The sequence below is a fragment of the Syngnathoides biaculeatus genome, chromosome 2 (genome assembly GCF_019802595.1).
Source record: "Syngnathoides biaculeatus isolate LvHL_M chromosome 2, ASM1980259v1, whole genome shotgun sequence".
Classification (NCBI taxonomy): Eukaryota; Metazoa; Chordata; class Actinopteri; order Syngnathiformes; family Syngnathidae; genus Syngnathoides; species Syngnathoides biaculeatus.
In genome coordinates this window covers 34,440,222-34,461,236 of record NC_084641.1, presented here as the reverse complement: position 1 = coordinate 34,461,236, position 21,015 = coordinate 34,440,222, and the positions used below count along the sequence as shown (strand labels likewise).

At 41.8% G+C, this 21,015-nt stretch overlaps 2 protein-coding genes across 12 annotated transcripts in view; one reads left to right on the top strand and one right to left on the bottom strand.

Annotated features, from left to right (window-relative positions):
• zranb3 (zinc finger, RAN-binding domain containing 3) overlaps positions 1-19,466 on the bottom strand; it is a 180,007-nt gene extending 160,541 nt beyond the window's left edge. For 7 of the 11 annotated variants that reach the window (XM_061802368.1, XM_061802377.1, XM_061802399.1 and 4 more), the window contains exons 1-2: positions 18,809-19,014; positions 17,987-18,162 (exon numbers count right to left, since the gene is read on the bottom strand). In XM_061802368.1, the coding sequence (XP_061658352.1) occupies positions 17,987-18,162; positions 18,809-18,877 (245 nt within the window). In that variant the 5' untranslated portion in view covers positions 18,878-19,014. Of the gene's footprint in view, positions 1-17,986; positions 18,163-18,635; positions 19,015-19,333 lie in introns of those variants that run through there. The other 4 variants (XM_061802428.1, XM_061802437.1, XM_061802392.1 and 1 more) reach the window with 2 other exon arrangements.
• LOC133491405 (R3H domain-containing protein 1-like) overlaps positions 19,423-21,015 on the top strand; it is a 57,237-nt gene continuing 55,644 nt past the window's right edge. The window contains 1 exon segment of the mRNA XM_061802467.1: positions 19,423-19,561. The gene's annotated coding sequence lies outside the window, so the exon portion shown is untranslated.

Sequence of the window (21,015 nt, the reverse complement as noted above, 5' to 3'; positions counted from 1 at the left end):
AAAAGACTTTACAGGTATATGAATAACTTCACCTCCAACGGTACTCAACTTTAATCGCTTGAAATGAGGGAAAAAAACCTGTTGTGAAATGGAAAGTCCACCTTGTATCATTTCTAAGGATGTAGTTGTGTCAAAAATCTGAGACAAGAAACAAAGTTTAAAATGGCATGATGCCTCTTTGACAGTTGTCATGCCCATTTTATTCCATGCAGTCTGACCTCTGAATATGGTTTCTCTTTCATTCTGTTCTTCCTAATATGAGTCTGGAGAGTTTAATAAATTTATGAAGACTTTTCAGTCATGTTTGTGTACGATTACAAAAGCAGAGAAAAACATCAGCACAGAAAACTAAGTAGTATAACCAGACCAGAGTTGTGAAAGAACAATAAAGTGTTTATTGATCTACTTTTGCATCAGTGCAGCAGACCTTATTCGATAAAAGCACAGGCAGTCACTTCAACTTATATTTTTGACAGCTCACACCAGGAAGGGCAAGCACGTGCAACATCACTGTCAGTATCTTAATGGAACTGACAAACAGTTTTTCGTGGTTGCACTTTTCCTTCAAACAGACATTTTCTTTTCAATATCTAGGCAGCCACACACTAGTTTTGACTGAGTAAATGTGTTTCAACATAAATGATTATAGGCACACTTTGCGGACAAAAGCATCGAGCCACGTTTGATCGGATTTTATTATTGTACTGTGCCATAACTTCCCCACAATATCCATAAAAATCCCCCTGTCCTCCTACACTGTCCATGCGGCAGTCTGCATCAGCATATGTATTGCAGCAACATTTGATGTTTTGGTTCGGTACTCCCGATGCTCAGAATCTGAAAAGACATGATTGCGAGATTCAAAATAAAAATGTGCCCACGGATCCTCCCACACTGTTAGAGATCTGACATCAATGATGTTCAGCATCTTTCAGGAAGGAATAAATGGATGCTATTTCATTATTTTAACACCCTAACAGCCTGCCTCCCTCTACTTCCATTTCCGGTATAGTGACACCCCAAATTTCCCACAAGTTTTGCAAAATCCAACAATTCGGGACCTTCATTACAATAGGTAGGTAAAAATAACTCAGAGGCTGGAGTTTATGCAAAATCTACTGTATGAGACAATAGAAATTATTTTTAGGCTTGAATATTGACTTCCACAACTCAGGGATGAGAATGACTAATTTGGAAAAACACAGAAAATGTCTGCCTACGGGGCAGCAGGGGATCAAAGGGGGGTGCACCTGCCTTTGCGCATGAAAATTTTTTATAAAACACACTGTTAAATGGTGACCTCTGGTTAGTTCTAACAGTGTAAATAGAGGGCAATCATTATATTTTGAAAACTGCAAATGAGTCCAAAGAACCAAAATAATTTTGCCAAACGTCAGACGTAAAAATGTAGACTGAGTGAAATTTATATGAAATGGGCTACTGCACTTACAAGTTATACTTCAGAAATAAGTACACAAGTAATTTGTTTATATAAGAAATCATGAAATATAAGAGAGCTATAAAATGGGTGATCTACAGGGCCAGTGCTACAGATGGGCCTAATCGTATTAACAGTTGTCAATTATAAAACATTCGAGAAATTTACGTACAACTTAACTTCGTGTTTCCTAGTTTGGATATGCTGCTGGATATTTTATGCTCCTATCGGAACACAGAATACACAGCATTTGCCGGGAACGTCATCCGTTTTTTTTTTTTTTTTACCCCATGGTTTTTATCAATTTCCCTGGCACGATCTTCATCTTTCGCTCCAAGACTTTCGCCACACGTGCAGACCGCTCGATATCATATGCATACTATGTCTATAAGTTAAAACTATGCCGTAGTAAACAGAAAGCTTCTCTATGAAATGTTAACATCTGAGTGAAAATACCGAGGAAATATTGCCAAAATGCTCCCGGAAATCGGAATATTGTCGTTATTATAAACACCAAATTTAATGAAAACAGATAGCAATGCCGTTTTCCCCTATCACAGCTGTGACTAATTTCACGGCGAGCGTTGCCGATAGATGCTACCGTTTGACAAAAATGACAATTTCAGCTGAAAAATTCGGAATTCCATGACTCCTCTGAAAATTCTCATCCCTGACAACTACCAAGAATGTTACGTTTTCATCAATACTGGTATGATTGTAGATGGTTTGCTTTTGATATTAGAACATGGATTCTTCAAATGATCCCATTTCCACACAGCAAAATTCCAAAATCTATCACGGGTTAGAAGCTATAATAATATAAAAACCTATAATGTCCAACCAATGTTCAATGCAAAGTAAATGGAATAGCAGATTCTTCTCCCGCTGTCGAACTCATTTGTGGGTGAGTTTTTCTGGGTACTTTAGCTTCCTCACACATTCCAAAGACATGTGCATTAAGTTAATTCTATCCGTCCATTTTCTTTACCACATGTCCTCCATTGGGGTCACGGGTAAGGTGGAGGCAATCAAAGCTTAGGGCGAAAGGCAGGGTACACCCTGTAATGGTCGCCTCGGACTGTAATACAGACATGCAGAATAGAACTAATGGATGGACATACAAAGATGGGCAAATATTTTGGTACCCTTCTGTAAATGAAAATAAAAACTGTGGAGTGGTCACAGAAATAACTTGAATCTGACAGAAGTAAAAAATAAAATTGGTGAAAATTAATGGAAATTACACCCTTTCTTTTGAATTGTGTTTCAACAGATTTATTGAAAAAAAAAAACATTGAACACACACCTGAAATAAATGATGGTATCCCCAGAAAAGATAATAAATAATTTTATATAGGGACATGTTCAAACAAGTCCTGTGCTCTAATTAGTGTCACGGGTGTCTTCAAGCATTGTCACCAGTCAGTCAGCCTATTTTATTTATCACTAGGCTGTTTGGTGACATGGTGTGTACTACATTCAACATGGATAAGAGGAAATTAAGGTGAATTTAAGAGATGCATAATACAAATGATACGCAAACCAAGAACAACAGCCAAAGAAATCAAAGGTGAACTGAGGTCAAGGTACACCATGGGTGTCCAAGCTTTTGACCTGATCTAATTGGGAGTGGTGGAAGCAAAGAACACGTGTGCAAGAGTACACTGTCACCGTGACAGCTGCAAAAACAAGCCAGAGACTGTCAGCTTGGTAGAACACGACTATGTGCACATGCGGAGTGACACATTAGAATATGCCAGGATTGGTCAAACCGAATGTCAGTCAATCGACGCGATGCGATTGATGTATTGGGCGCACCTGTATCAAGGGAGGGATGGATGATAAGATGGATTTTTTTCTTTTTCTTTCTCACACAAATTACCAAAACTGCCTTGGCAGTTAATCGCGATAAACGCATTTAGCACCACTGGATTACACCACACAGTTTTGTTTGAGGCAAAATGGACTTCATAAAAGACGACAAAGGTGGACACCAAGCTTGAAATCATAAAATGGCGAGACTGGAATATTCCAAACAGCATGTTAACAAGCCACGAAGCGCCTGTGAGAATGTTACATGGACAGACGAGAGACAAAACTGGAACATTTTGGCAAGGCCAATCTACAGTAAACATTTGTTCACAAACAGGGCATGCTTTTGGAGCAACATGGCCAAGCATTTACCCTGCTGATTGAAAAGGTAGACGAAATTACACAAGCTCACACAACCCTCCAAACTCAATTTGCCGCAACCTTGTGCACAGCCACCTGTTGCAGCATCCACTGCTGCCACTGCCCCTCAATGCATCAACCATATGTGCCTGTGCCACGGCCTCAAAACGGCAACCTTTGGTCTTGTCGCACTTTTTTAGTCCAGTGCTCACTACAATGAACAGCAATTGCAGTTGTTCTCCAACTACAACGCTAAAATTTTTTTTACCTGATCGGCTATCTCTGGGTTACAGCGCTTTCGCGGGCCACAGTGGAATAGGAGAGACGAAGGTTCATCTGCGTGTCATACCGTAATTTCTCGTGTATACGGTATTGCATAAAATTTTTTAAAATATTTTCAAAAAGTCAATAGAGCGCATTATATCTATGTATAGATTAAATATAAAAAGCAAATCACATTATATAGTCATACAGGTACATAGCGTGGTGAAAAAAAGGTATACATTTGTATTTCAATATGATATCTGATGTCTTATGTTACATATTTAGATGTACTACGGTAATGTGCATCACCAAACTGAGCTTCCTGACCTGCTCGCAGAAGTTTGCCATGTTACGATTGTTAACGTAGCATATTTGTTGTTACTGAACTAAACATTAGAAGCGGCTGCCCATTAGTTTGTTTTAACTTAAACTAAGACAAAAAATGGCGACTACAACGGCTAGCTATGCAGCCACTTTTAAAAGTATCGTCACTCCAGCCGAAAAAGTGGGTAAATCCAAAGCAGTGAGGCAGTTGAAAACAATGACAGCTCAAATTACATAGAAACGAGCGTAATGGGCACATTTAAAAAAAAACAACAAAAAAAAACAGGAGGGCGCACAATTAAAATGCTTGCTTTTTTATGTGCCCAATACACTATACACAATAGACTATGTAGTTGGAGCTCTGGTTGTTTTGACAGCAAACTGATGCGATAGAAGAGCTGCTACAGATAGCAGCCAAATGGAGGGCAAGAGGCTATTAGCACAGTGGAGCTTCGTCTCAAAGCGCTGAGAATAATGAGGAATTAAGGGAACCAAGAATTGTGATTTAAAAAATGTTTCCTAACAAACGCCATGGATGGCATAGAGGATGACATGTTGGCATCACTGTACATGATGCAACACAGGAGGCACTGGAACTGTCATCAATGATGAGCTCCACAGCAACGCACCAAAGGTAGTTACGAAGGATCTTTTTCAGATTGGAGATGAGTCAGATGCTTCCTTTGAAGGTTCAGCCAAGGATGTGCAATGTAGTGGTCAAAGTGCACTATGCACAAATATTTAATGTAAATAAATATTTATCCACAAAGTTTAAGTAAATCAGTGTAAAATTGTTTAAGACTGTAGTATGTGTTATCACCAGTAATAATAAAATGTTATGCCATCATTGAGCATTTATTTTAGTTGGTTGAGAGAGTCTCTTCTGACAATTACAGGGACCAGGACAAGCGTGTCCTGTGGCCTGTCCCAAAATATATAGTACCACTACATCACCACATGCAGCGGGATTATTATTAGTGATTGTTGTACAATTTTTTGACGTACAAACAATAAAAATACAAACCTTTTAAATCATCTTTTTACGCACAGATTAAAAAAATCTTTGAACACCCGGGCCGCGGGAAGGAGATCTCAAAATGGCTGATGTCATTCCAACAGGCTTCACGTAGTTCAGCTGGATATTCAATCCTTTTTCAGGCTCTCACACCTGAGAGCAATTTTAATGATGAGGCGCTACAGGTTTTTCAGGGTGCCCTAAATGAGTTCCTTAAGACGAGCTGGCCTACAGGGATACCTCCCTACCTTTCCATCAGACGTAAATGCTGTTTCCGTGAGCACTGGAGAGAATCCAACTAAAGGCCTCTTCCTTCTCCACAGCGCTCTGCTCTCAAATCTGCCTTTAAACCGCAGACTTCGCCCTCAGCCCCACTTCCCAAGATCAGTCAACCCACGTAACTGGGCCGGACTAAACTCTCAGATTTGCAGATTGCAAATTTGTCAATTGTCCTCATCTGAGGCTTCATAACCACATGATCGACTGAACCATGCCCACAATCACCTCCTGAAGCAACGTCTGTCATGAGAACTGCTTGTGATCTGCTGCGGTGCCCCCAAGTGGCCAAAGTTAGAGTAAATTATCTGATCTATTGTGTGTTCCCTTGATTTATCATGACCTTGCTCTAGTATTCAGCTAACATCATCCCACCGCTCTACACCTGCATGGAGCTTACGATTGCATTATTAAACTAGAGCCTGGTGCATCGCGTGCTAGCAGCCGTATTTTCAACATTTCTCCGAAGCATGACACCATTGAGGCCTATATCAGTGGCTCATTGGCAGGTACTGTCCAGCCTTCCTCTTCACCTGTGGGGGCATGTTTTTGGACAAAAACAACAAGACCCTAATAACAGCTAATAACTAGCAATGATTAGATGTGTGCAAATTTCCCCTGCTAGTGAATGGGCCTCAACTGTGACAGCCACAGCTTTATCCTGTCAGGTTAACTCCATGGGAGATTAAAGAAGGAGAAATTTGGGTGCATTTTCTCAGTTTTGTTGCACTACACCTTGGCATCTTGGCTTAGCTAGAACAAATGATCTGTAATGCTAAGCACCGGCGACGTCAGGGGCGAAGTCAAGGATGTTTCTTCCGCATTTGGCTGTGAAAGCTTGCACACATCCAGACTTCTCTATTTTCAATTTTTTTTCAATTAATGTCCAAAATATATGTAATAATAATAATATTACTTCACATTTGAGGGTTTATTGTACATATGAAATTTGGGGAGAGTCTTCCTTTAAGGTTACTTGGAACCATTGGACTTTTGGGTAGCATTTCACCACACACCAAGCACAACAGACTCAGAATCGTTGGATCCCTGCTGACAGTTAAACCAAATTAAAGACAAGTTTCGCTTTGTTGCCTCACGCCAGAGACTTTCCACGTCTTTGGTTTTTATTGACCTCCACTCATACTTGGACGTTCATGTGTGTCAGAATTTTATCCAGACTCAAATTCTGAGTTAACATCTTTCGTTTTCAAGAACCTCTCAAATCACTGTCACTGTATAGCTTCGCTAGCAACAATGAGACTATGACCAACACCTGACGCATCATTAATCAAAGTAAAAAGCTAACTATTGCCACATACTGATATAGAAGCATATTACATGATTACTCTGCCCATCATTAAACAGCACGGACAGTTGACAACTGCACATTACTTGCAGATTACTTTTCTCCAATTAATTGGATGATTTCCCACAGCACATCAGACACCACGCCATGGCACAGTAGTGCCCCGCGCCACAGCGGTTGAAAAACACTGCCTTAGGAGATTTCTCACTGTATGAACCTTTGCAGCAACCTTTGCTACCCTGGTAGCTTGAGTTTCGCTGTGTTGTCACAGGAAAAAAAAAAAACTACCAGGATATGGAAGTTTATCCCTGGATTATTTCGTTCTTCTTGGTGGATAGGGTCTTCCAAGAACTCCCAGGAATTTTGGGGGGCCTGGGGAGAAGGAAGTTGACGAACACTGATTGGTTGAGAGACCTCCGTAGGCTTTTCATTCACAAAGCCTCCATTATGCGGTATCACGCAAGGCTCAAAACAGGAGGATTAAAAATACACTGAAAAGCAAAAACTTCAAATCACTGCAACAAGATCTGCCACTACCGCAGCAGCAAGGCCTACTGCTGGCTGACAGGGTCCACTAAGGAACGGCATTCCGAGCCTAAGCGAGTGTGTACACCTTCCTCAGCCAAGCCAGAGACAACACAGACTAGCATGAGTCAGGCCGATGAGGACATTCTGGTAGTCCAACCCAGTCAGTCATGGGTGGAACTTCCATTCATGAATAAATATTTGCAATCTAGAGTCAGGTTTTTTTTTTTTTGTCTGTTTTCAATTGCCTCACTAAGATAAAGTGTTGGGTTTTACAAGAATTAATGTATTTGAAATTTACAAACCCACATCCACTGAAGTTGGGACATTGTAAACAAAGAAAAAAAGAATACAATGACATGAAAATAATGTCATTGTATTCTTTTTTTAATACTATTTTTTTAATAGTTATTGTTTTGAGCAAATAATCATTCACTTGGAATTTTACAGGTGGAACACATTCCAAAAGAGCTGGGACATGGTCATGTTTATCACTGTGGTACATCATTCTTTTGACAACATTCATTAAAATGTTCGGGAACAGATGGCACGAATTGTTGACGATTTGTAGGCGGAATTCTTTCCCATTCTTGCTTGATGTACAACTTCAGCTGTTCAACAGTCTGGGGTCTCTGTTGTTATTCTATGCCTCATAGTGAGACACATATTTTCAATAGGAGATAAGTCTGGCAGGCAGACAGACCAGTGTCATACCTGCACTCTTTTACTAAGAAGCCACCCTGTTGTAATACATGTAGAATGTGGTTTGGTATTGTCTTGATGAAATAAGCAGGGTGTACATTAAAAAGACTGCTTGGATGGCAGCATGTTCTTCTAAAACCTGTTTGTACCTTCCAGCATTAATGTTGCCTTCACAGATGTGTAAGTTCCCCATCCCACTGACACTAACAGCCCCATACCGTCACAGATGCAGGCTTTTGAACTTCATGTCCATAGTCTAGATGGTTCTTTTCCACTTTGGCTCATAGGAGATGATGTCCAGAATTTCCAAAAACAATTTGAAATGTGGAATCCTCGGACCACAGTGTGTTGGCAGATTTACTGTATGTTCTACATATAGTCATATATTCGAAATATTAGTTGTATTAGTTCTACCTATAACTTTCACAGGTTTTGTCCTGTTGTTGCTTCTAATTCTCCCAGTCTGGCTGTTCCTCTTTTTGACATTGCTCCTAATGGCTCCATGTGTATACAGCTAGACAAAGATAACTATCTTGTTTTGTCTGTCTCTCTCACTTTAATATAACTAAAGGACTTTTAGTCTGATCGTTATTAAGAGGTGACAATTTATAAGACTTGTACCTTTTCCTCTCTTTGCAAAGACTTTCCTATCTTTTTGTAATAAAAAATCAACAATGGTAAGATTGTCTTCTTGCTTATGGTGACAGAAAAACATTTTGCCGCAATATCAGAACATTTTTCAACTTTGCGTCAGTCAATTTTAGATGAGCTCCGGCGCAGAGAAGCCAGTTATGTTTCTGGGAGTTGTTGATAAATGGCTTTTGGTTTGCATATTCGAGTTTAAAGTTGCACTTACGAATGTATTGGCAAACTATTTACTGACATTGGTTTTCAGAACTATTCCTGAACCCATGAAATGTTAATAGTTCCAAAACACCAGAACAAAAGGTTCATTGTTACAGTCACTTTTAACTAAGATTTGAACTGTGTTACAGTGGCGAGAAACCAAGGTGACATTCCAGGATTGATCGCCGATCCAGAAATCTCCAGACCAGTAATGATCATCCAAGTCAAGTGCCCTTGGACAAACATTAGGACAGAGGACTGCCCGGCTGGCTTCCTGGATCGGCAATCACCTCTGGATTCCAACCGAATCAGAATAAAAAAACTACACCAAAGAATTTTATCATTTATTTCTTGATTATTGGTGTAGCACCTTGGGCCAAACCCGAATAAATGCAGAGGGTTGCATCAGGAAGGGCATCCGCCATAAAATTGTGCCAAACATATATTAGCGTTCATCATACAAATTCCAGAACAGTTAGGTCATGGCCAGGACTTCCTACGCCCGCCCCCTGATCTGTTAATCTGCAAAGTGTAGGTAGAAATTCAGAAAATGTAGGTCAAATACAAAAGAGAGGAGGAAAGCGGCTTGATCGGCAGAAGAAAAAGAGGAATGCACAAGACCCTACAGCTGTGTGTAGGGATTGTTGGGACTATGACTGAAAAAGCTCAGGAGTCAGTTGAAATGATGATTCAGAGAAAGGTTAATATATTGTGTGTCCAAGAGAGCAAGTGGAAAGGGAGTAAGGCTAGAAGTTTAGGAACAGGGTTTAAATTATTCTACCAAAGAGTAGATGGGAAGAGAAATTGGAGTCGGGGTAATTTTAAAAGAAGAGCTGGCTAAGAATGTCTTGGAGGTGAAAAGAGTATCAGATCGAGTGATGAGGATGAAATTTAAAATTGAGGGTATTTTGTTTAATGTTATTAGCGGGTATGCCCCACAAGCAGGATGTGACCTCAAATTGAAAGAGAAAAAGGAACTAGACGAAGTAGTCCTGAGCATCCCAGATAGAGAGAGAGTTGTGATTGGTGTGGATTTCAATGGACATGTTGGCGAAGAAAACAGGGGCGATGAAGAAGTGATGGGTAAGTACGGCATTCAGCAAAGGAACTTTGAGGGGCAGATGGTGGTGGACTTCACAAAAAGGATGAATTGGAGGGGTGAACACTTATTTCCAGAAGAGACAGGAACATAGAGTGACCTACAAGAGCCGAGGTTGAAGCACACAGGTGGATTATATTTTGTGCAGACGATGTAATCTGAAGGAGGCTACCGACTGTAAGGTAGTGGTGGGGGAGAATGTAGCTCGACAGCATAGGATGGTGGTGTGCAGGATGACTCTGGTAGCGGGTAGGAAGACTACAAAGACAAAGGTAGAGCAGAGAATTAAGTGTTGAAAACTGAGAAAGGAAGAATGTTGTGTGGCCTTTCGGAAAGAGGTGAGACAGGCTGTAGATGGTCAGGGAGAGCTCCCAGAAGACTGGAATACTACTGCCAACGTATTCAGAGATGCAGGAAGGAGAGTACTTGGGAGTGTCTTCTGGTAGGAAAGGGGAAAAGGAGACTTGGTGGTGGAACCCCAAAATACAGGAAGTCATCCAAGGAAAGAGATAGGCGCAGAAGAAGTGGGGCAGGGAGAGAGGACTGAGGAGGGCGAAAGGAATTCATTGAGATGAGTCGTAGGGCAAAGGTAGAGGTAGCAAATGCTGAACAAGAGGCATATGACGACATGTACACCAGGTTGGGTGCGAAAGAAGGAGAAAAGGATCTCTACAGGTTGGCCAGACAGAGGGATAGAGATGGAAAGGATGTGCAGCAAGTAAAGGTGATAAAGGATAGCGATGGAAATAGGTTGACTGGTGCCAGTAGTGTGCTAAGTCGATGGAAAGAGTACTTTGTGAAGATAATGAATGAAGAAAATGGGAGAGAAGGTAAAGTAGAAGAGGTAAGTGTGAATGACCGGGAAGTGGCAATGATTAGTAGGGGGAAGTTAGAAAGGCACTGAACCGAATGAAAAAAGGAAAGACAGTTGGGCCCGATGACATACCACTGGAGGTATGGATGTAATTTGGTGAGGTGGGTGTGCAGTTTTTGACCAACTTATTCAATAGAACATTAGCAGGAGAGACGATGCCATAAGAATGGAAGAATCGTGTGCTATTGCCAATTTTTAATAAAGGCGATGTTCAGAGCTGTGGAAACTATAGAGGAATAAAGATGATGAGTCACACAATGAAGTTATGGGAAAGAGTAGTGGAGACTTGACTCAGGAAAGAGCAACATTATGTTTACATGCCTAGAAAGAGTACCACAGATGCATTATTTGCCTTGAGGATGCTCATGGAAAAGTACAGAGAAGGTCAGAAGGAGCTACATTGTGTCTTTGTAGACCGAGTGAAAGCCTAGGACAGAGTACAAAGTACCACTCCTGGATATCAGTGAAGTTTTTTGATAAACTTTTGCGCAGCGTCTGTCTCACTAACACGGGTGCAGCTGGCTGTCTTTTATGTTGTCTGTTCAGCACCACACATTTCTTTGGCAAAATAACTGGCAGCAAAATGGGAGGATGCAGGCCCGTTTGTTTAACGATGTCAGCGCACGACTGGGCACCAACATCAGATCTGACTGTGTTTTTCAGAATCTGTTAATGCACATAGAAAGGACTTTAGTGGGCGCACACCTGTGCTGCCTTTATCTCACGTTGAAGATGACCTTGGTCCAATCTCGGTCGTTTCACATACAAATTCCTACGGACATTTCTCCTCTGCTGAAGCAAGTCCCATCAATACTGTGGGCTACCAGTAAGCATTACGTTGGGCTACTTAGAAAATGTCCACTTGTTTAGATTAAGCCTAAGTTGTCTAATCACTCTGTACAGCGTCAATACCCATTGCGCGCAGATGCTGTTGACAGTATTTGGCTGGTATTTGAAGCATTGCTCAAAGATGAAATAATTGTACAATGTGATAATTCAGCAGTTCAAATGCCGATATTTCTCGTGGAAAAAAATGGGACCTCAAGATCATGCAACCAAATGCTGTTTTGTTCATGATTTCCAAGCCATTAATGTGCCTCTTTGTGTGCCAAACCCTTACACCATTTGAGCCAAATTTCACCTGGCACAAAGTTGTTTTCACTTGTTCACCTTTCTAATGCATTTTTTTCTGTGCCAGTTCAAAAAAATTCACAATTTTGATTTGCTTTCACTTTAGAGGGGAAAAAAGCACACTTGGATGCGGTTGTGCCCAGGGCTGACATGAAGCCCCACCCTCTTCTGTGAGGCATTTAGCCCCAATCTTGAATCTTTGACACTCACACTGGGTACAGCTTTGCTACAATATGAAGATGACTTGTTGATTGCTGCTCCCACCAAGTAACAGCGTGAGACTTTTATGATCACTTTTGAAAAACCCTCGTGTCAGAAGGCCACAAAGCATCTCTATCAAAACTGCAGACAGTATCAAAAGAGGTTAAGTTTTTTAGACGCATCTTCACTCCTCAAGGGAAAATGCTTTCTCAAGCTCGAGTGCTGGCTCTTGTTGAGAGGTGTTTTCGTCTTGGGGAATGCGCTCTTATTGTGACAATTCATCCCAAATTGTACTGATTATGACGTTCTCTCAGCCAGGACAGGTCCTGATGTCCTCATCACATGTTAAATGGACTCCTGAGGATACCAGTGCTTTTGAAGACAAGTGTGGCTTACAATTCGGCCCTACTCTTGGGATTCCAGACTCTTCCAAACTCTTAAGAACACCACAAAAACATGACATAAGTGTTGCTTTAGCGCCATGACGACCATCTTCGTCTAATGGGGTATTTCTCTCGTTAACTTGATCCAGTGGCACAGTGGCTTCTGCGTGCCTTCGTGCGGTGGCAGCCAGTGGACAGGCTGTACATGCTACATGTGACTATGTGGGGCACGCACCGCTCACTCTTTATCTCCCCCACAATACAAGTTCTATCTTGCAAGAGTAACACTCATCACACTCGTCTGCTGCATGTAGGCTCAGACACAACACGGTGCTGTTGGGCCTTCCTCAAATCAGTACGACGTTCCAAAACTCTGAACCCTGCTACTCCTATGCCACTCCCTGAAGAGGGGGAGCCACACTCTTGCATAGCAGAATTACAGCACTTGTGTACACCTCGTGTTGACCTCTCTGATATGCCCTTGCAAAATCCATATTTGGTCTTTTATGTAGATGTATCTACTTCACAAGATGCTGATACTCGTTCCTGCTGTAGTGGCATTGTGGTGGTTGATGATTTTGGAGTTGTGGCTTCATCAGCACTCCCTTCACATACCTCGTCACAAGCAGCTGAGTTGGTGGCACTCACAGAGGCCTGTCGTTTGGTGGAAGGAAAATCCGTCACCATTTACACAGCCACACTTTTGGCGTGGTCCATGACTTTGGTGCCCTCCACCGGAAATTTTTTTTTTTAAATCTGATGGCACGACAATTCTTAACCATGACGAGAATGCAGCTCTCCTCGATGCTGTCCTTATGCCATCTCTTATAGCACAGTGTTAATGTGTAGCATACATCAACTTTTCTGACCCTGTCTCTTTGAAAATGGACGTGTGTATGCAGCCACCATGGCTGCTTCATGCCTGGCCCTTCCCTCATTCCACCTCACCTCTTCCCGCTCCACTGCCCATTTGTACCCCTCTCTTTTTCTTGCTGATCTTCACTCACTATGTACTCTAGCCGACTTTGCTGTATGGCGACAGTGTGTGGCAACTTTCGAGAATGGTATTTGGATGGGCCCTGATGCCTGAAGCCTCGTCTCCCTCTACGTCTTTTGTTATGCTAAAATCATGCATGAGTTGGGCCATGTTGAAAAAGGGCGGATAGTTTCTACGGTGCTATGTCATTGGTTTACAAAACGGTTGTCTGGTTTCGCATCTAATTTTTGTAAATCTTGCCTCACATGTGCTCGCTTCAATTATGGTAAACCGCGCCCGCTCACAAAACAGACCTACACAGCCATTTCAACATGTAATGTTGGACTTCACAGAATATGCTGTGAAGGCAAGAAATATTGTCTAGTCATGGTTTGCATGTTTTCAAAATGAATTGAAGTATTTCCAGCAAAGCATGCATCAGAGTCTACAGTGGCAAAAGCATTTTTAACTGAAATTATTCCCACGTGAAGTAATGACTCAGTTTCCTGATAGACTACAATTTGACTTCAAAACACATTGTAGTTACCATCGCCAGTATGACGGTGCAGTAGAAAAAGAAAAATGGGAAAAAGCTAAAAGCTAGATTAAGTAAATGTTGTGAAGATATCCATCGATCAATCAATTTTCTTAGCAGCTTATTATCACAAGGGTCGCAGCAGTGCTGAAGCCTATCCTTGCTTTCAACGGGCAGGAGGCAAGGTACACCTTGAACAGGTTGCCACCCAATCGAATGGCACATGGAGACAGACAACAGTCGCGCTCACAATCAGACCTCGGGGTAATTTAGAGTGTCCACTTAATGCTTGTTTTTGGGATAGGGGAGGAAACTGGACTGCCCGGAGAAAACCCATGCCGGCAGGGCGTCAGGTGGGCCAGAATGGAACCCTGGTCCTCAGAACTGTGAGGCCAATGCTTGACAGCTGTGCCGCCAGTTGTGAAGACACAAATTATATTGGATCAAGTGTCTGCCAATTGTCTTGATGTATCTGGGGATGCATGTGCATCCTAGGCACAATCTGTCCCCATTTGAGATCCTCATCGCAGGCCGTCCGAATGTTGGGACTGCATCCTGCAGGCATGACGATGGACACACACCTTTGCAAGGACAACATAATCAAGTATTGCCCATCTTTGACTAACCTGCTCTCTGATGTCAGGAAATAAGTTCATGCAATACTGCCAAGGCCGCCAAATGGACCCTTGAATGAGGTTAAACCTGGTGACTTCGTACTGATAAAGAACTTCCAGTGAAAAACATGGAGGCTGGGACCTTCTCAAGTTCTCCTCGTGACCAACACTGCAGTGAAGCTCGCTGAAAGGGTGATGTGGATTCATGAATCACACTGCGTGGAGGTCCCAGCACCTCCGATGGTCTTGACACCCGCATCGCCGCAAATAGGAGCCGGGAAGTGTTGTGTGCTAATAGCCAATAAAGCGAGGATAACAATGAGTCGATGATCCATATTATTACTACTACCGCCATGGAGCAATCAAAACAAAAATAACAATGTGCAATATTCAGGCCTATGCGTTTGAGCCAGAATACACACATGCAGAACTTGAGGTGTTGAAGAGGGGGCGTGATGCTCACGGAGGAGCACAACAATAACAGAACATGGACAAGACAAAATTGTACAACTCCACATGGCTGGAAAGGGCTACGGAGAAATTGCCAAGCAACTTGGTGAAAAAAGGTCCACTGGTGGAGCAATCATGAGAAAATGGAAGAAGCTAAACATGATGGTCAATCTCAATCGGAGTGGAGCCCCATGCAAGATATCACCTCGTGGATGTCACACAGGTGAGGTCGTTAGTTGCATAAAGACACCAGTCCACCCCATACAATCAGTCAGACTCAAACTTGTAACATGGCCAAGACCAAAGACCTGTCCAAAGACAACAAAGACAAAATTGTGCAACTCCACACGGCTGGAAAGCACTTCAGAGAAATTGCCAAGCAGCTTGGTGAAAAAAAGGCCACTGTTGGAGCAATCATTAGAAAATGGAAGAAGGTAAACATGACGGTCAATCGCAATCGGAGTGGAGAACCATGCAAGATATCACCTCGTGGGGGCTCAATGATTCTTAGAAAGGTGAGAAATAAGCCCAGGACTAAACGACAGCACGGTGACTGTTGGTAATACACTAAGACGTCATGGATTGAAATCATGCATGGCACAGTAGGTTCCCCTGCTTAAACCAGCTGATTCAACACCCGTCTTAAGTTTGCCAATGACAATTTGGATGATACAGAGGAGTCATGGGAGAAGGTTTTGTGGTCAGATGAGACCAAAATTGAACTATTTTGTCATAATTCCACTAACCGTGTTTGGAAGAAGACGAATGATGAGTTCCATCCCAAGAACACCATCCCCACTGTGAAGCATGGGGGTGGTAGCATCATGCTTTGGGGTGTTTTTCTGCACATGGGACAGGATGACTGCAGTGTATTAAGGAGAGGATGACCCAGGCCATGTATTATGAGATTTTGGGGAACAACCTCTTTCCCTCAGTCAGAGCATTGAAGATGGGTCGTGGCTGGGTCTTTCAACATGACAATGACATGAAGCACACAGCCACGAAGACTAAGGAGTGGCTCCGTAAGAAGCATTTCAAGGTTCTGGCATGGCCTTGCCAGTCTCCCGACCTAAATCCAATAGAAAATCTTTGGAGGGCGCTGAAAGTACGTGTTTCTCAGGGACAGCCCAGAAATCTGTTTGATCTAGAGAAGATCTCTGAGGAGGAGTATGCCAAAATCCCCCCTGCAGTATGTGCAACTACAGGAAACGTTTGACCTCTGTAATTGCAAACAAAGGCTACTGTACCAAATATTAACATTGGTTTTCTCAGGTGTTCAAATGCGTATTTGCAGCTGTATCACACAAATAAATTGGTAAAAAAAAAATCATACATTGTGATTTCTGGATTTTTCTTTTTTGCATTTGCAATATAGCAGGGCGTTCAAATACTTATTTTCACACTGTATGTGAGCTAAATGAATGCTATCGGCTATGTCCAAAGTTTTTCAAAAATGCGAGCTTATTTTCTGAGTACGCCGTAGAAATATCTAATGGTTTATTTATATCTGGAATATATCCATCCATTTTCTAAGCCGCTTCGGCGCACGAGCCTATCCCAGCTGTCAACGGGAGGGCCCAAGTGACACCCACGCAGACACAGGGAGAACATGCAAACTCCACACAGGGAGGTCCAGGATTGAACCCGGGTCCTCATAACGGTGATGGTGAGTGTGGCTGTTTGTCTATATGTGTCCCACGATTGGCTGGCAATCAGTTAGGGGTGTACCCCGCCTCCTTCCCGTTGACAGCTGGGATAGGATCCAGCACTCCCCGCAACGCTTGTGAGGATAAGCGGCTACAAAATGGATGGATGGATTTTCATACTTGAATTTGACTTGCTTTCTGAAGATGTATTTTTACTGTGGCTTTCAGACTTTATCAACGTAACAGTAACATCATCAGAATCAGAAGGATTTTATTGTCGGGGCATTATCATTAAATTCAATGAAATTGGAGCACTGCTCCAATAAGTTTGTGTTTTAATGTTTTGCTGCATCCACATATCCATTTTCTGAACCGCTTATGATTACCAGGGTCGCTGGTGTGTTGGCACCTATCACAATTGATTTTGGGCAGGAGCCGGTACATCTTGAATTCGTTGCCAGCCAATAGCAGACTTTTGCTACAATGAGACAGTACTATTTTGTGATTATTGTATTTATCATTGATAGTCCATAGTGAGAACAGAACCAGATCACACATATGCAGGCATGCAAGAAGAAATGTCAACATTGAAGGAGCACAAAGAACGCTAAACCTCTTAGCATGGGTTGGAGGGTGTGTGAAAAGGGGCTGATGGTTGATGCATTGCTGAAGGCCACCCCAGTTTTCATCAGTAAGCGGTCTAGCATCCTTCTGACATTTTTTTGTCCACAGCAAGACTTGAACCATAACCTTTGGTTCCAAAGTGGTTGTAGATTAGCTTCTGCCGCCCAATGTACTGCACGGTATCATGATGATATATTTTTTATATAATTAATATTCAAATACTGAACCAACAGGTAGACGTCACTTAGACATTAAGCATTAATAAAAGCAATATAATTGAAAAGTCTAAGGCAAATTTAACTATTCTGCAATGTAAATATGAGAGCAATGTGAGGCTAAAAAAAACATTCTCAAAGCCTCATATAATTTTGCACGTTTGCAGTCTTCAACTTTACAGCTTGTGCCAGTTGCAATGTTCACACCATCTATCTCCATAACTGCATATTACATCAGTCTTAAGTATGTATCGTGCACGTGCTGAGGGTCAAATGATGACAACATTGCGTTGATTGACATTTTTGATAAATATATATATTTACATCTATATACACATACATATGTATCTCACAAAGAGCCATTGCTTACCTTCCATTTTTAGATAAGGCAAATCGCACTCCTTCCCTTTGGAATGGCATCAAGCGCTCCAATAGCTTAGGAGGCAGGCGTGACATCTGCTGTGACCATCTTGTGTCACAATAAGAGGGCTGAGGCGGGCCACTACCATCCGTTGTCATTATTACGTCCTCACCAGTGGCTTGAATCTGAAGTTAAGACGTAAACAAGAATACTGAGCTGTAAACCAGTCCAACCTTACAGAATTAGAATAAAGACAATGCTCCCCCAAAAGAAAGGACATGAAAGCAAAATGTGTTTAAAGAAATTGATATACAGTGGAGTCTAAGAATTGATTTCCTCATTCAACATGAGCTCATGGGACATAATGTTAATCAAGTAACAATGTAGCCAACCAAGCTAACGTATAACAGGAAAGTCTAAAGGTTCATGTAAAAATGCTCAACGTTCTTTTATGTTTGGAATGCTACTAGTTGTTAAAAGAATAAACATTAACAGCCAAAACGGACTCCAAATTCCGGTATGGTTAGATTTGTACTACAATTTCCCAGATCAATACAGTAAGCAATTTAACATTAGCAATTAAACAAATAACATTCTTAACAGTACACAATCACAGACTCCAAACTTGCAAGCACAGCTGTGCAGCCAAGTAGCATACCATCATATATAGTAGTTACTCGGTCCCAAAAAGAAACTTTCGCAAGCCAAATCCACCACAGCTTCAGTGGCCCAAGTATTATGATTAAAATCGAATCGTGTACGTCATAGTCTTGTCATTGTATCTAGGTAAAAATCCCAGTCGTCATTTTTGCTTGCGTGTGTTTTCCATACCAAATACGAAAGTAAAAGGTAAACAACGAAAATCAGTTGTGGAGGAGAAAGTATCTTGGGCTGCAACATGGGACCATATATCCCGGCAAAACATGAAGGTGCACTTGGTTTATATCTCCATCCAACCCAACATCACGATTGCAAGTCCATCAACCTTCTGTTACATGTGATTCATGACAGCTACACGCACAAAAATACACACAGCTACTGAACAATTTCAGTAGGAATTGTTTACACGGATGAAAAGGAAACATTTCCAATGGCAAATGGTTGTACGTTGGAATATACTAACAGTGGAGCTACGGTGAACCGTGATATATTTTCAACGCCCCCATATCGAGCGTGAGGAGCTAAGTGACCGACGCTCAACAGCAGCCTGCTACTATCCACTACCAAACCTCGCACCTCATTACTTTTACTTTCAGTGCCACTATACGCTATCAAACCTCGCCCCTCACTACTTTCAGAATACTATTGGGCTCACGTTCGCGTGAAAAAGAACAGAGCACGTCAGCGGCTGCGCACCATTTGTGAAGCGAAGTGGTAAGACAAACACTTGATTTCCTCACACGAGTTCTAAGCTAACTTGTTAGCCCTAGAAGTGCGAGGAGTGTCGCATTTTGTTAGCTTTCTGGCAACTGTTGTAAGCCAGTCTCGCGAGTGTGTGTGAAAGAGAGAGCGAGTGTATGAGTGAGAGACAGCTCCCTGTCCTTGGCCGGCCCGGCTGATGTTAGCAGCATTCAACACTGCCAGGTAATGTGCATTAGCATAGCCCTGAATCCGTGTCAGTTCTCAGTTTTGGTTTGTTTTTTGACACACAGAACCAAACATGGCCCGAAAGCAAACATATTCCAAGCTAGGAAAAAACAACAACTTCGCTACTTGCGCGAGCGGGATCAAGATTAGATGCACCTATTTCATTACATTGAAACACATAACTTTTGGGCCCGTTCTTACTACAATAAAATTTGGGTTCCATACTACACGTTAATTGTTGGTCTTGTCTGCTGCTTTACGAGTGGAGGCTGGTTTTGCGCATGTTGTTGCGGTGTTTGGGAAGTGGTTGTGCTGACGCATGTGACGCATGTTGAAAGAAACGAAAAGCACAAAATGGCAAAATTGCTGCTATGGCGCATTTAATTAGAAATATACGAGAATAATATAATCAGTTTTCCATAACTTGCAATTCTTAGAATCCTAAAATGCAATGTATTCTCTGTCCATTCAATTCAACACTGTTGTATGACTCAATATAGTTCGAGCCATTTTCACTTGGACGTTATTTCTAAATAAGATGCGTGTCGCGGATCTAGTACCTTGCATAAATTCTTGTTTAGGCGTGAATGGGGGAGTAAAGGTTAAAAATGAGTGAAGGCATCGTTTTTGTTGACAAAGTATCATCTGGAAGAGAATGCTATTGTTGACATTGTTGTGGCTAAACCATCTTGATTTGCTTGTCACTTACTATAAAATTTTAAATAAATCATTGGTCTTGTCTAATCAGCAGCCCGCACCCCACAGTGTTTTTGATGGATCAACACGGGCAATGATTGCCTCATGGTTGAAATGTACAGAGATTAAAGTTACAACATGGATGGATTGTCTCATGGATAACTAAACATAGTGATACAGTGGTGTTATTTTTATGAAGCAAGTAGGAAAGCCTGGTGGAGCTGGATTGGGAGATATTATGATTATCCCGCAGGAAATTTAAAAGTTAGTCGATCTATACGTTAATGGGTATTCCCTCCTGAGACGTTCTGTGTGGATTTAATGTTTAGTCAACCATCCGAAGTAGAAAATGGTAAAATATGCATTGTCATAAATGTGTGAATCATTGTTGGCCTGATTCAGTGTTACTTAGGATCTGATATTGTGCAATATTGAGGTTGAGGATATTGTACCTTTCTGTCAAAAAGATGTCTCAATGACTGAATAATTAATCACGTTCCAAGGGGAAATCTCCCTGTCCTACATTGTTTGGTCCAGCTGGCTATTAAATAATTCAACTACCAATCCATAAATTGTTACTGTTTAATCGGTGACCTTCGCAGGATAAGAGAAGCACAATAATACATTTGTCGAAGAATGGCTCTGAGGAACGATTGGTTGTTACAACCTGATGGCAGTTGCTCAGTGACAGTAGGAATTTTGCCGCCCACTGTGTTTGCAGTTAAAATATGAGAAATGTTCCGAAATGGCCACAT